The following is a 16,555-nucleotide window of genomic DNA, read 5'->3' on the forward strand; positions in this document are numbered from 1 at the left end:
GAAAATAAACCAGTGGGACTACATCACAGTAAAAGAAACAATCAACAAAATAAAAAGCAAACCTAAGGAATGGCAGGAAATATTTGCAAACCACTTATCTGATAAGGGGTTAATATCCAAAATATATATAGAACTCATAAAACTCAATAGCAAAAAACCAACAATTGAATTAAAAACTGGGCAGAGGATCTGAATAGACATTTTTCCAAAGAAGACATACAGATGGCCAAGAGTTACGTGAAAAGATGTTCAACATCACTAATCATCAGGCAAATGCAAATCAAAACCACAATGAGATATCACCTCACACCTGTCAGAATGGCTGTTATTACAAAGGTAGGAGATAAGTGTTAGCAAGGATGTGGAGAAAAAGGAACCCTCATGCACTGTTGGTGGGGATGTAAATTGGTACAGCCACTATGGCAAACAGTATGGAGGTTCCACAAAAAATTAAAATGAGAACTACTGTATGATCCATCAATTCTACTTCTGGGTATATATCCATAGGAAATGTAATCACTATCTCGAAGAGATATCTGCACCCCCATGTTCACTGCAGCTTTATTCACAATAGCTAAGACATGGAAACAACCTAAATATCCATCAATGGATGAATGGATAAATAAGATGTGATATAGATACACAATGGAATATTATTCAGCCATAAAAAGGAAATACTACTATTTGCAACAACATGGATGGACCTTGAGGGTATTATGTTAAGTGAAATAAGTCAGACAAAGACACATACTGTATGATCTCAGTTACATGTGGAATCTAAAAAAACTGAACTCATAGAAACAGAGAGTAGAATCGTGGTTGCTGGGGTCTGGAGGTTGGCGGAAATGGTGAGATGTTGCTCAAATGGTATAAATTTACAATTTTAAGTTGAATAACTCGTGGGGATCTAACATATAACCTGGTGACTATAGCTAACAATATTGTATAGTTGAAAGTTGCTAAGAGGGTAGATCTTAAACATTCTCATAGCACATATACAAAAAAGATAACTATACGAGTTTATAGAAATGTTAATTAACTCTACTGCAGTAATCATTTTGCAATATATACTCCTATCAAATCATCACATTATATACCTTAAACTTAGAATATGTTCTATACCAAAAAAATAAATCCAGCAATTCAACTTCTGGGTATAGAGAGAAATGAAAACATATGTCCACAAAATAATTGGTACATAGATGTTCATAGCAACATTACTCATAATAGCCAAAAAGTGGGAATAGTACAAATATCCATCAACTTATAAATGGATTAATAAAATATGATATATCCCTATAATATTATTTGGCAATAAAAAGGAATGACATACTAATACCTGCTACAACATGAATAAGCCTCAGAAACATTAGGCTAAGTGAAAGAAGTCAGACACCAAGGACCAGATATTGTATGATTCCATTTATGTGAAATGTTTATAAAAGGCAAATCCATAGAGACAAAAAGTAGATTAGTGGTGGTCTATGCCTGTGGTGGAAATGGGGAGTACTAGAAATGGACAAGAAGTTTCTTTGGTGGGTAATAGAAATGTTCAAAAATTAGATTTGGGTGATGGTTTAACAACTGTGTAAATATACTAACAACCATTGAATTGTATACTTTTAACAGATGAATTATATGGTTTGTAAAATCATATGTCAATAAAGTTATTTTAAAAATAAGGCAAAGGGGGCTTCCCTGGTGGCACAGTGGTTGAGAGTCCACCTGCCAATGCAGGGTACGCGTGTTCGTGCCCCGGTCCAGGAAGATCCCACGTGCCGCGGAGCGGCTGGGCCCGTGAGCCATGGCTGCTGAGCCTGCGCGTCTGGAGCCTGTGCTCCGCAACGGGAGAGGCCACAGCAGTGAGAGGCCCGCGTACCGCAAAAAAATAAATAAATAAATAAATAAATAAAAATAAGGCAAAGGTTTGCTGGAGGAGGCATGCACGATATATAAGGACACTTTTTTTTTTTCTTAAAGGATGAGAGGAATATATGTGGTGATATGGCATGATAAGGAGGAAGGAACCAGAGTGGAGAGAGAAAAAATAATAAAACGCAAAGGAATAATAAGGCTGACAAGTCATAGGCAACACACACCAGACTAAGGTCAAGAATTAATTTGGAGAACGAGAGGCATGGACGTGTAAGGACTTCCTTCCTTCTGAGGCAATATATGGAGATGAGCTTGTAGATTAAAAAGGAAAGGGGAAGAAGAGTGAGAGTGTTTATATTTCATGGCCTATGATTTTAAGTCATTTAGAAGACCAAGTAACATGTTTGCGTAATGAATTTGGTAACTTCAGGAGGATGGTGATGGGTCAGACAACAAATGCGAAGAATAAAAAGGAAAGATGACGAAATGAGTAAAACGATTTTAGAGACATTAGGGCTTAGCTGAGTTTAAATAAAAACTTGTAAAGCACTTAATCATCAAAGTTATACATTTTTATCCAGCAGCTCTAGCTTTCCATGAAACAGAAGCAGAAAAAATTGATGGGTTAACTGCTTGTAAACCTGTATTTGAACTGGTAGAGTACAGGTTCCTACTAAGGTTAGATGTAAAACTGCAGATTTAATCAGGTATAAAATACTCAACCACTATTTTGGATATGATTATCACAAACTAATGGCAGATTTGAAGATGTAAAATATATTTTAGAAAAAGGATTTCACTGTAGTTAATCAGGATTAGACTTAAGTCATCGAAATTCAATTTGTAAAGCTTACTGAGCCTCTCTGAGATCTTGGAAGTGGTGCTAAGCTTGGTAATGCTTCCTTCCTTAAGAAATGGAAATCGCAGAAAAACTGGGATCCACTTACCACTCTACCAAATGGGTTCCAAGGAGGTACAGAAGGAAGTCTGGAGCAGTGCTTTCCTAAGCAGCACATCTGAACACAGGGATGGTTGCTGAATATGCATATTCCTGGGTCCTTACTCAGAAACACTGTGAAATCACACTCTGGGGGTACAGCCCAGACAGTCTATACATTTAACCAAGTATAAAGGTGATGCTGATGTTAGAATGGTGAAGTTTGTCCAACCTATTAAGAATTTAAGCTGAAAATGGTGATGATGGGAAAAAGATCAGTCAAATAATTTAAAAGGGGGGGGGGCAGGGCGGAGGATAATCTTTAATGGTTTGGCAAAATGCTTAAGTTCCTCAGAGATGTTTTCTGGACTCCACTGTTTGGTATGATTAGCTCTTCAACTTCCTAGTTCAAACCTTTTCTTCAAATGCATTAATAATCTGGTAATTCCAAGAAAGTTTATTTACCGCATGGGAAAAACTAAAACAGCTATGAACAGATGTGAAAGGAAGAGAATAACCAGATCTCACAGGAAACAAAATCGGGTAGTAAATGTCTGTCAAATGTCGTTGCTCCTTCTCTGCTTAAAGGAGGATAAAGTTGCACACTGAAGCCCTAATTACCTTGCCTTACAGGACCAGAGTCATGGAATGTCAAACTCTAACATCAGTTCATAATGCCACGGCGAACTTCGACCGTGACGATTAATGCTTTATTTTACAAAGATGGTGTCATAAGGCTTCCTAGGAAGCATTTTATCTGGGTTGTTTTATGTTAACTACGACTTTAGTTTTACCTTAAAACTAACATTCTCTCCTTCCTCTCACCCACCCCGCCCACCAAAATTTCAAACTGCAAAAGTTTCCTGTGGATTGTGCCCCTCCCCCTAACACACAGAGACTCACAGAAACTTTTGGACACACAGAAACTTTTGGACACTGCTGTCCTAGGCCCCCAAACTCTCCGCAAATCCAGCGAAGCCTCCCCAGGGCCATCCTTATACCCTTATATCCTTATACCCGGCTCTACCCTCGGGTCCCGAGGCTCGGCCTCCTCCCCTTTCTCCAGCAGTCCCGAAAGTCCGGTCGGGTCGGGACTGGGCGGGGTAGGGCGGGGCAGGCCTGCTCCATTGGAGCCAGGCACGTGGGGGGAAGCGGATAGGTTCGGTTCGGCTTGCTAAAAGGCCGCCGCGTTTCGACGCTGCCTCTGTTCCAGGAAGTATATATCTACTCTACAAGCTAAGTTTGGCCCGAACTGGCGTTTGGAAGCAACAAGAAAAACTTTTCAAAACTTTTGTCCAGCTTCTTTTCCCCCGACGCCTAGTTCCCTGATGGTCCGCCCCGGGGCCAAGTTCCGGACGTCCCCTCCCCTTTTCCCTCCCAGCCTCCGGTGAGGCGTGCGGAGCCACCGCCCCCAGTGTCGGCTCGGACGCGTGGGTGGGCGAGCACAGAGTCTCGGCGGAAACCGTTGGCCTCCTCGGCGCCTGCCCGGCGGCAGCATGGACTACCTGACCACGTTCACGGGGAAGAGCGGGCGCCTTCTGCGAGGCACAGCCAACCGCCTGCGGGGGTTCGGGGGTGGCGGCGTAGCCCGGCAGGTGCGCTTCGAGGATTACCTGAGGGAGCCCGCCCAGGGGGACCCCGAGTGCGGGTCCCCGCCCCACCGGCCCCCGGCGCCGTCCAGCCCGGAGGGACCCGGTGAGCCCAGCCTTCCTTCGCGTCCAGCGCGGCCGACCCGGGCTGAGGGCGGGGGGCAGGCGGAGGTGTGGGCGCTGCGCTGGGGGCGCGGCCCCGCCGGCCGCCGGCGTGAACGGGGTGGGCGGGGGGCGCGGGCCGGGCGTTGGCAGGTGTGCCGGGCCGGGATGGCGGCGGGACCGGGGCGAGGAGCGGAGGGCTCGCTCTGCTCTGGGGACGGAAGACTTGCTCGTGTCTGCGTCGTAGCTTTTCCTGCTCTGCTCTTCCTGCTTTCTTCACCTATGCTCGACTTTCCTTACCCCGCCAACTATTTCAAGGGTAGGATCCCTTCGTTTTTCCCTCCGCGTGAGAGGTGAATATTGAACCAATTGTGACGCTCATGTTTTCCCTCTTAGAAATCATTAAGAACGCTGTGCTTGACTTGGGTTTGGATTGGGTCATTGTTTTTATTTGATATTTGCCAACTGTTAGAATTCACATAAGCACTTAATACGGCTTTGGAAAAGAAAATGTTTAGCGTACACGGCAACCCAGTGGATTTTTGTGTCGTGTATTTTGAAAGGCTGCGTGTTGTCTTGAGGTGGCAGAACCTGGAAACTTTCCTCAGTTATCATTTCTACTGCCTGTTCAGTTTTCTTTTGTCATAGTGGGGTTGTACTGCCCTTTAAAAAATCAGTCATAATGACAGGATATTGATATCTTACGGAATTTTTAAAAGCACTTGCTGAAGCGGTATTTGCATCATGCATATGGTAACTTCTCCAATGTCGTTGGCTTCCCCTGAGTTAATAAGTGGCAGACCTCTCCTAATCATATTTTATTCTTGTTACCTGTTTTAATATGCATTCTGGTGTTATGAGAGTAAGTTATGTGAGTATTAGTTTAGAAAATAGAGAAAAGTACAAAGAATATAAAATCTATCCATGACCCACATCCTAACATTCATTTTAAAGCACTGAAACTGTGAGGACATCTATTGATTGTGTGTGTGTGTGTGTGTGTGTGTGTGTGTAATTTAAGCTTTGAAGAAACTTGAATATTAAAATGTAATTTTATCATGGTCCCTTTTATTAATTTTTCTTCACTTTACATAATATTTTTTCTTCACAATTCTTGTTTATGGAATTAGAAAAATGAAAAAGGGGATACTTGGTTTCTGCTTTGAAGGACATTAATCAGATGCAGAATCCTCTTAAAGGTGGGACCAGGGATGAGGACTAGAACTTTAAAGTGTTTGAATAAAGGATTTTTTTTTTATGAGACCTCAGTTGATTAATTGAAAACAGTTGAAATGTGACTAGCCCCTAGGTAGATGAAGAACTGAGAAATATGTGGTGTAACTTAACCTGGAAAGGGATATGATGAATAATTTAACAAATTTGCCCAAATATATACATCTGATTCATTGATTCAGAAACATGTATTGAGCACACTGCTATATCAAACACTGTCCTTCAGAGTTACAGCTTCAAAATACTATACAGATTCCTCTTCTGTTGAAGCTGCCTTATGAACTCATGGCACTTTCTTTAATATTCATGGTGCCCCCAAATCTCTTGACACAAGTTAGAAAGGCCTTGTGATGTCAGTTTATGACCAAGGTCAGTGGACAGGTACTTCTAGCATTAACTAGCTGAAAGAATTTGTATAAATTACTTAATCTCTTTGGGTGTATATTTTCTCATTTTAAATGAGGTTGATTGGATGATCTCAAAGGTTCTCAACTCTGGAGCTCTTTTTTCATTTGGAACAGAATTAGTGAACATGATAGATGGTAAAGCTACAAATTAAATAGCATTTGGGGTTAAAAACATTGTAAGTCTATAAAGTTATGCCTACAGAGTTCTGAAGGTAGTTCAAAAGATGAATGCCCCAGCAATAACTTGATTACCCCCTCCCACTCTTAGAATAAGTATAGCTTCCTCAGTTGACTCCTTTGAGAGGCAACATGTATACATACAGGTAAAAAATAAATGGTTCTTCATTAATTTCTAGGCAGCCTTTGCTTAAAATGAGAGATCTTTTCTTGGCAGCTGCCTACCAGATAGGTTTTGGGTATAGGGTTTTTCTTTACATTTGTGTCCTTTGGAATGAGTATTTGTTAGTCTGTTTAAAGGATTTCTTCTACTCTTTCTGCTTGTGACTACCTTTATTTTAGATTTTTATAACAGCTGCTTAAGTTCCCTGTTATTTGTCACCCTTCCTTCAGTTCTTTAAAATGTCCTGTGTGTTGTAGCAGTATATCTTGTGCAGACACTTCTACACTTGTAGATCGGCTACACTCCAGGACTCCATTTGTTGTTTGTGATCTTACCCCTCACCATTTCATGTTCAGTAAAGGTGCTGATAAAATAGTTTTACCATTGACAGTTTAAGGATGGACCAGATAAAACTTTGGTCATACGTTTCTGATTTTAACTCTTTCTGTAAACAAACTGCTTACCTGACAGTGTTAACTGATGCCTTCACTCCTCTCCAAGGTGGCTGCTTTTGCTTTTACCAGTTTTCAGTGTTTGCTGATTCCAACATTATAGTCCCCTCAGGAATATCTAATTGGGACTTAGACACATTAAGGAGCTTATCACACCATTGCTCTAGTTAATAACAATTACAAAGAAGACACACTATGACACAATTTTTGCTCCTGCTTAAAGAGAAAATTATGTTCTGATTCAAAAAAATTTTTAGACCTTAAGTATAGATCAGGTTTGGAGGCATCACCATAAACCTGTATTGGGTAACCTTTAAAAGTAGTCAGTTACTAGATCACATGGTAATAAGTAAAAAAATTTAACATATTTAGAGTTTCAACTTAATTGTAGCATAGTTTTTATCATAAACTTCCCTGTTATGTCAACTCTGTTCTCCCACTTGGTGACAGTATACTTTAAATACATCTCACTCCTATTTGAAGTTTCTTTTCATTTACTTTTACCAATTAAAACAGTATCTTTTGGGGAAATGACAAGAATAAGAGTGACTAAGAACATTTTCTATGGAGCAGGCACTAGCAGATACTTTTATTTAATCCTAATAAAAACTCTGTGAGATAGGTACTATTATTATCCCATTTTCCTGACAAAGAATCTGGGCCAGGCAAAGAAATAAGGGATATAGAATCCATTTGAGAGTTATCTTCCTATTTCTAAGAGTTATGTCAGACAGGAAAAAATGTGAGAAGAATGCAAAATTCTATCATGTGTGATGTTAAAGTTAAAACAAGTTAAATTAGGTAAAGGATAGGATGGATAGTCACTGAAATTTATTTAGAATCAGAAGGATATTAAAATGAGATGAAAACGTAAAATCCAAGGAAGGTGTAAGAAAACTTAGATATATTTTAGGTTGGAAATTGCAGATGCAGATTGTCAGGAAGAGTTAGATAATAGTTTATCTTGAACCCAGAGAAGACCAAGTACCTGTATAGGATTTGGAGTACCAGTTGTTACTATTAAAAAAACAACTCATGGTGCTGGTCACTCATGGAAGAGGATAACCCTAGATGTCGGCAGTCTTAGTCTCTTTCCTAAGGTGAGGGGGAGAAGAATCTCTTCTTGATAAGCAACCTCAATCTGCTCTGATGGTAACTCCAGCTAAGTTTGAGGTCTTAATATTGTTTCCTTTGTCCATTGGTTCTCAAGTGTGAAGTAGATTTGCCCATTTTAGAATTGCTGCTCACCTCACAGGATGGCTGAACTCAAGGCTTTTACATTATCTGTGTTTTAGGACAGAACTGCCTCTGAGTAGTTGAGGCTACAATAAAGCAATGAGTCTCCGACTTTAATGTGCCTCAGAATCACCCAAAGGCTTGTTAAAACAATAAATGCTGGAGAGGGTGTGGAGAAAAGGGAACACTCTTGCACTGCTGGTGGGAATGTGAATTGGTTCAGACACTATGGAGAACAGTATGGAGGTTCCTTAAAAAACTACAAATAGAACTACCATATGACCCAGCAATCCCACTACGGGGCATATACCCTGAGAAAACCAAAATTCAAAAAGAGTCATGTACCAAAATGTTCATTGCAGCTCTATTTACAATAGCCCAGAGATGGAAGCAACCCAAGTGCCCATCATCGGATGAATGGATAAAGAAGATGTGGCACATATATATACAATGGAATATTACTCAGCCATAAAAAGAAACGAAATTGAGCTATTCGTAATGAGGTGGATAGACCTAGAGTCTGTCATACAGAGTGAAGTAAGTCAGAAAGAGAAAGACAGATACCGTATGCTAACACATATATATGGAATTTAAGAAAAAAAATGTCATGAAGAACCTAGGGGTAAGACAGGAATAAAGACACAGACCTACTGGAGAATGGACTTGAGGATATGGGGAGGGGGAAGGGTGAGCTGTGACAGGGCAAGAGAGAGGCATGGACATATATACACTAACAAACGTAAGGTAGATAGCTAGTGGGAAGCAGCCTCATGGCACAGGGGTATCGGCTCGGTGCTTTGTGACTGCCTGGAGGGGTGGGATAAGGAGGGTGGGAGGGAGGGAGATGCAAGAGGGAAGAGATATGGGAACATATGTATATGTATAAAAAAAAATGTTGGACCCCTCCTCTAGAGTTTCTGATGAGCCAGGACCCATTATTTGCATTTCTAACAACTTCTAAAGTAATGCCAATGCTGCTGATCTGGGGACCACACTTTGAGAATCACTGCTTTCTTTAGTGGGTAAGTCTTTTACCCTTGTTAAGGTTAGAAGTAAATATGGAAATGATGAAATTTGTTAAATGCTTAGTATTTTTGTATTAAGTTTAGGAATAATCAGTGTATTTGGTCTTTAAAATATTTGTTATATTTCAGAGAATTAGGCCTATTAGAGTGCATACAAATTAGTCTAAGAATCTAATTGAAGATGAATACTTATGTAATTGTTTTTTGAGTGATTTTAAGTTAAAAGGTGCAAGTATTTGGCTAAATTTTGAAACTATTGGAATGTTTAAGAGAACTTAACATTCATTATATTTAAAACTTTATTGCAATGTATTTACTAGAGTTAAGTTTTTAGAAAGGTTTTCTTGTTAGAGGCAATTAAAGTGTTTACGATAGTAGATGTATAAATACAATTTAGTATATATATGTGAGAGAATTTAATTACTCGTTTGTATTTAAGGATATTTAGTTTGTTTTCTGTTTGAGTTGATCAACTATCAAAAGCACCTTAGAAAGTGTGTTAAATTTACTAGTTTTATAAATAGAATACACTTACAGTTGAAGGCTTAAAGGAAAACTAGATTTTTATATTTGTACTTCAATAAATCAAACATTAATTAAAAAGTAAAGTAACTGCAAATAGTTTTTTTCTGTGTTTATAAAGACTCCCTAATGGCCATCAGCAAACTTACATTAAGGGACTCTTGATACATTTTTTTGAATGAATGAATATTAGTACAAAAAAGGGGCATGTTTTAAGACCAAATTAATGTATTAGAGAAAGGCCAAAAATTAGCCTTTGTTTTCTAGCAATCAGTGAAAAAGGGAAATGTGATCAGACATAAATCACAGTGTCACTAAAATAAAGATAAACCCGTTGCTTAGGCGGGTAAGAAAAATGCAACTTTTCCTGATAGAATAAAGAGAAAAAATTCTCATGGAATTCTAATATAGCAAAAAGTGTCCTCATCATCTTTATAGTAAATACAGATTCTAATTTCAAAAAGCTATTTTTTTAACACCGTTCTTTAATGTAGTTCAGTGGTGTGACAACAAAATGCAAGGTAGTAAAAACAGTTCTATACAGGACGAAAACAATTAACCCAAATATGCAGTTATCTGATGGTTTGTCTTAACTGAGGGGTAGGTGCTAGATTATAAACTTTGGTAAAACTAATGCATGCTAACTATGAAGAAGTCATACATAACAAATATTAAAGCTTAAAAGCCACCTCCAATCCAACTATATAGTGATGTCATTAATGTTAGGGTAGGCATTATTGTTAAGATCTGTTTTATGAATATATACGTATAAAATGATGGATAGATGGTTAGAGGGAAAGAGTGACTGAAAGATATTTGTTTGCCTTAAGAAAGTATTTCTTAAATGGTGTGTCTAAAGTTAAGCAGAATCTGCAAAAATATTAAGAGATTGGTATTATTGTTACATTCTTCTTTCAGTTTTAGGTGGGGTTTCTTTAACTCTTTGAGGTAACATGAGCAGTGTCGTCTCCCATATTTCTTCTCCCCACCTCCTGATATTCATTACATCATATTTACAATTCTCATACTTACATAGCGCTGTCATACTTATACCAGTCACAAATAGTTTTTCCACTACATAATTGTTCAGTGCTCCCTGCTACTCCTTTGATCATTCCTAGAGTTTTTATTTTGATAATTTCGTTTAATTTCATTCTTGTGGCATTGAATAATGTTTCAGTAAAGAGGTCTTAAGCAAGCTAGACTGTTTTCTTTTTCTTCTAGTAGGTGATTTGCTTCTTATGCATGAATTCCTGAAGAACTTTTATTTTCCAAGCATTTTAATTTAATCAGGAGCAGAAACAGGAATGACTAGATGTGTGTGCACAGGTATGTGTATGTGTAATAGCCTTTTAGAGAGTAGTCACTATATGGAACAGCACTGGTCTTGAGATAGAAGGAAGAAAGACCTTAGAGGTTTAATGTTGGGTCTTAACACTTCTACCTGAAAGACTCATGGTTTCTGTTCACGTTTCCTTGGGAAAAACAAGTCACATAGCCAAGTCTGACATCAGTGGGATGGTACAGTGTATTTTATATTCCTCCCCGGGGAGGAATACAGAGTATTTAGTAACTGTAAGGTAGTCTATCACAATGACTACCTTAGAAAACAATTCGTTTGACAGAGATTTGAAGATGCTAGTGTTACTGTCACGGGTAGGGAGTTGTATAAAGAAGCCTGTTTCTTCTGTCAGTTATTCAGTCTGCAAGTTTAATCCTTTCAAAAGCTCTACTAACAGTCCTTCTCAAATTTATTGTGGATGCAACGGTGAATCAGTTCTGGAATGAAACGCGAGATCCTGCCGTCACAGTAAGCTCCCGGGTGATGCCAATGCTGCTGGTCCTTGGAACACAATTTTAAATAGCAAGGCTCTATAGCACTCTGTATCATGGATCTTTTCACTTAGAAGTGAGCCACACACAACACAAAAATTCCTTGGCTGGGTAGAGGAAAGGAGCATTAAAGGGGAACAAAAAACAGGTTAGAGACCAAGGAGTGTGAGATGTTACCAAATGAAAGGAGCATTGATAAGGAATTAGTTGGGTGCTTCATAAAGTTCAAATAAAATAAAATTGAAAAAGACTATCAAATTTGCCCTTTAGTTTATTCTCCTTTGCAGGTTTAGGGAACTGGGAAGACAGAAGACATTGCAGTACATTGTGGAATCAGTAGGAGGTGATGGAGTAAAGACAGTGAAAGTAGACTCTTATTTCCAAAAATTCGACTATGAAAAGAAGCAGAAACATAGGCTGATATCTAGAGGAGGATGGTTACAAAGTTCAAGAAAAATTGAGGGATATTTTTAAAAGTTTATTTCTGTTTTGACTATGGATAAGCAGTCAATAGCAAGTGAAAGGTTGAAAGTACAGGCATTTTTTCCTGTACTACTTCACTATAGATGGGATCAGTTAATTAGAAAAACAGTAATCAGCATATTTTTTTAGTTTAGAAGATGCTTTTCAAAGTTTAAAATCTATATTATTGAGTTTGAAAATATTGACTCCCAGCTCAATATTTTTATTTTATTTTATTTTTTTAACATCTCTATTGGAGTATAATTGCTTTACAATGGTGTGTTAGTTTCTGCTTTATAACAAAGTGAATCAGCTGTACATATGCATACATCCCCATACCTCCTCCATCTTGCGTCTCCCTTCCACCCTCCCTATTCCACCCCTCTAGGTGGTCACAAAGCACAGAGTTGATCACCCGGTGCAATGCGGCTGCTTCCCACTACCTATCTATTTTACATTTGGTATTATATATAAGTCCATGTCACTCTCTCACTTCATCCCAGCTTACCTTTCCCCCTCCCCATGTTCTCAAGTCCATTCTCTACGTCTGCGTCTTTATTCTTGTCCTGCTCCTAGTTTCTTCAGAACCATTTAAAAATTTTTTTTAGATTCATATATATGTGTTAGCATACGGTATTTGTTTCTCTCTTTCTGACTGACTTCACTCTGTATGACAGACTCTAGGTCCATCCACTTCACTACAAATAACTCAGTTTTGTTTCTTTTTATGGCTGAGTAATATTACATTGTATATATGCGCCACATCTTCTTTATCCATTCATCTGTCGATGGACACTGAGGTTGCTTCCATGTCCTGGCTATTGTAAATAGAGCTGCAGTGAGCATTGTGGTACATGACTCTTTATGAATTATGGTTTTCTCAGGGTATATGCCCAGTAGTGGGATTGCTGGGTATTATGGTAGTTCTATTTTTAGTTTTTTAAGGAACCTCCATACTGTTCTCCATAATGACTGTATCAATTTACATTCCCACCAGCAGTGCAAGAGGGTTCCCTTTTCTCCACACCCTCTCCAGCATTTATTGTTTATAGACCTTTTGATGATGGCCATTCTGACTGGTGTGAGGCGATACCTCATTGTGGTTTTGCTTTGCATTTCTCTAATGATTAGTGATGTTGAGCATCTTTTCATGTGTTTGTTGGCAATCTATATCTTCTTTGGAGAAATGTCTGTTGAGGTCTACTGCCCATTTTTGGATTGGGTTGTTTGTTTTTTTGATATTGAGTTGCATGAGCTGCTTGTACATTTTGGAGATTAATCCTCTGTCAGTTGCTTCATTTGCAAATATTTTCTCCCATTCTGAGGGCCATCTTTTCGTCTCGTTTATGGTTTTCTTTGCTGTGCAAAAGCTTTTAAGTTTCATTAGGTCCCATTTGTTTATTTGTGTTTCTATTTCCATTTCTCTAGGAGGTGGGTCAAAAAGGATCTTGCTGTGATTTATGTCATAAAGTGTTCTGCCTATGTTTTCCTCTGTGAGTTTTATAGTGTCTGGCCTTACATTTAGGTGTTTAATCCATTCTGAGTTTATTTTTGTGTAGGGTGTTAGGGAGTGTTCTAATTTCATTCTTTTACATGTAGCTGTCCAGTTTTCCCAGCACCACTTATTGAAGAGGCTGTCTTTTCTCCATTATATATTCTTGCCTCCTTTATCAAAAATAAGGTGACCATGTGTGTGTGTTGGGCTTATCTCTGGGGTTTCTTTCGTGTTCCATTGATCTATATTTCTGTTTTTTTGTGCCAGTAACATACTGTCTTGATTACTGTAGCTTTGTAGTATACTCTGAAGTCCGGGAGCCTGATTCCTCCAGCTCTGTTTTTCTTTCTCAAGATTGCTTTGGCTATTCGGGGTCTTTTGTGTTTCCATACAAACTGTGAAATATTTTGTTCTAGTTCTGTGAAAAATGCCATTGGTAGTTTGATAGGAATTGAACTGAATCTGTATATTGCTTTGGGTACTATAGTCATTTTCACAATGTGGATTCTTCCAATCCAAGAACATGGTATATCTCTCTATCTGTTTGTATCATCTTTAATTTCTTTCATCAGTGTCTTATAGTTTTCTGCATACAGGTCTTTTCTCTCTTTAGGTAGGTTTATTCCTAGGTATTTTATTCTTTTTGTTGCAGTGGTAAGTGGGAGTGTTTCCTTAATTTCTGTTTCAGATTTTTCATCCTTAGTGTATAGGAATGCAAGAGATTTCTGTGCATTCATTTTGAATCTTGCTCCTTTAGCAAATTCATTGATTAGCTCTAGAGTTTTCCGGTAGAGTCTTTAGGATTCTTTATGTATAGTGTCATGTCATCTGCAAACAGTGACAGCTTTACCTCTTCTTTTCCAAGTTGGATTCCTTTTATTTCTTTTTCTTCTCTGCTTGCTGTGGCTAAAACTTCCAAAACTGTGTTGAATAAGCGTGGTGAGAGTGGGCAACCTTGTCTTGTTCCTGATCTTAGTGAAAATGATTTCAGTTTTTCAGCATTGAGAATGATGTTGGCTGTGGGTTTATCATATATGGCCTTTATTATGTTGAGGTAAGCTCCCTCTATGCCTACTTTCTGGAGGGTTTTTATCATAAATGGGTGTTGAATTTTGTCAGAAGTTTTTTCTGCATCTGTTGAGATGATCATATGGTTTTTATCCTTCAATTTGTTAATATGGTGTATTACATTGATTGAATTGCGTATACTGAGGAATGCTTGCATTCCTGTGATAAACCCCGCTTGATCATGGTGTATGATCCTTTTAATGTGCTGTTGGATTCTGTTTCCTAGTATTGTGTTGAGGATTTTTGCATCGATGTTCATCAGTGATAATTGGCCTGTAGTTTTCTTTTTTTGTGACATCTTTGTCTGGTTTTTGGTATCAGGGTGATGGTGGCCTCGTAGTGTTCCTCCCTCTGCTATATTCTGGAAGAGTTTGAGAAGGATAGGTATTAGCTCTTCTCTAAATGTTTGATAGAACTCACCTGTGAAGCCATCTGGTTCTGGGCTTTTGTTTGTTGGAAGATTTTTAATCTCATTCTCAACTTCAGTGCTTGTGATTGGTCTGTTTATGTTTTCTATTCCTTTCCTGGTTCAGTCTTGGAAGCTTATATCTTTCTAAGAATTTGTCCAGTTCTTCCAGGTTGTCCATTTTATTGGCATAGAGTTGCTTGTAGTAATCTCTCATAATCCTTTGTGTTTCTGCAGTGTCAGTTGTTACTTCTCCTTTTTCATTTCTAATTCTATTGATTCGAGTCTTCTCCCTTTTTTTCTTGATGAGTCTGGCTAAAGGTTTATCAATTTTGTTTATCTTGTCAAAGAACCAGCTTTTAGTTTTATTGATTTTTGCTATTGTTTCCTTCATTTCTTTTTCATTTATTTCTGATCTGAGCTTTATAATTTCTTTCCTTCTGCTAACTTTGGAAGGTTTTTTGTTCTTCTTTCTCTAATTGCTTTAGGTGTAAAGTTAGGTTGTTTATGTGAGATTTTTCTTGTTTCTTGACATAGGATTGTATTGCTATAACCTTCCCTCTTAGAACTGCTTTTGCTGCATCACATAGGTTTTGGGTCATCGTGTTTTCATTGTCATTTGTTCCTAGGTATTTTTTGATTTCCTCTTTGATTTCTTCAGTGACCTCTTGGTTATTAAGTAATGTATTGTATAGCCTCCATGTGTTCGTATTTTTCACAGATTTTTTTCCTGTAATTGGCATCTAGTCTCATAGCGTTGTGGCCGGAAAAGATACTTGATACGATTTCTGTTTTCTTAAATTTACCAAGGCTTGATTTCTGACCCGGGATGTGATCTGTCCTGGAGAATGTTCCATGAGCACTTGAGCCAAAAGTGTATTCTGTTGATTTTGGATGGCATGTCCTTTATCAGTTAAGTTCCATCTTATTTAATGTATCATTTAAAGCTTGTGCTTCCTTATTTATTTTCATTTTGGATGATGTGTCCATTGGTGAAAGTGGGGTGTTAAAAGTGCCTTACTATGATTGTGTTACTGTCGATTTCCCCTTTAATGGCTGTTAGTATTTGCCTTATGTATTGAGGTGCTCCTGTATTGGGTGCATAAATATTTACAATTGTTATATCTTCTTCTTGGATTGATCCCTTGATCATTATGTAGTGTCCTTCTTTGTCTCATGTCATAGTCTTTGTTTTAAAGTCTATTTTGTCTGATATGAGAATTGCTACTCCAGCTTTCTTTTGATTTCCATTTGCATGGAATATCTTTTTCCATCCTCCTCACTTTCAGTCTGTATGTGTTCCTAGGTCTGAAGTGGGTCTCTTGTAGACAGCATATATATGGGTCTTGTTTTTATATCCATTCAGCCAGTCTATGTCTTTTGGTTGGAGCATTTAATCCATTTACATTTAAGGTAGTTATCGATATGTATGTTCCTATTACCATTTTCTTAATTGTTTTGGGTTTGTTATTGTAGGTCTTTTCCTTCTCTTGTGTTTCCTGCCGAGAGAAGTTGCTTTAGCATTTGTTGTGAAACTGGTTTGGTGGTGTTGAATTTTCTTAGCTTTTGCTTG

The 16,555-nt window shown here is 38.3% G+C and overlaps 1 protein-coding gene across 6 annotated transcripts in view; it reads left to right on the top strand.

Annotated features, from left to right (window-relative positions):
- OXR1 (oxidation resistance 1) overlaps positions 1–16,555 on the top strand; it is a 459,041-nt gene that overhangs the window by 351,007 nt on the left and 91,479 nt on the right. For 2 of the 6 annotated variants that reach the window (XM_082858880.1, XM_082858882.1), the window contains exon 1: positions 4,256–4,507. The exons of 3 other annotated variants lie outside the window; for them this stretch is intronic. In XM_082858880.1, the coding sequence (XP_082715006.1) occupies positions 4,309–4,507 (199 nt within the window). In that variant the 5' untranslated portion in view covers positions 4,256–4,308. Of the gene's footprint in view, positions 1–4,255; positions 4,508–16,555 lie in introns of those variants that run through there. One more of the 6 variants, XM_082858884.1, reaches the window with a different exon arrangement.

Source organism: Leucopleurus acutus (genome assembly GCF_964270905.1).
Source record: "Leucopleurus acutus genome assembly, chromosome: 17".
Taxonomy (NCBI): domain Eukaryota; kingdom Metazoa; phylum Chordata; class Mammalia; order Artiodactyla; family Delphinidae; genus Leucopleurus; species Leucopleurus acutus.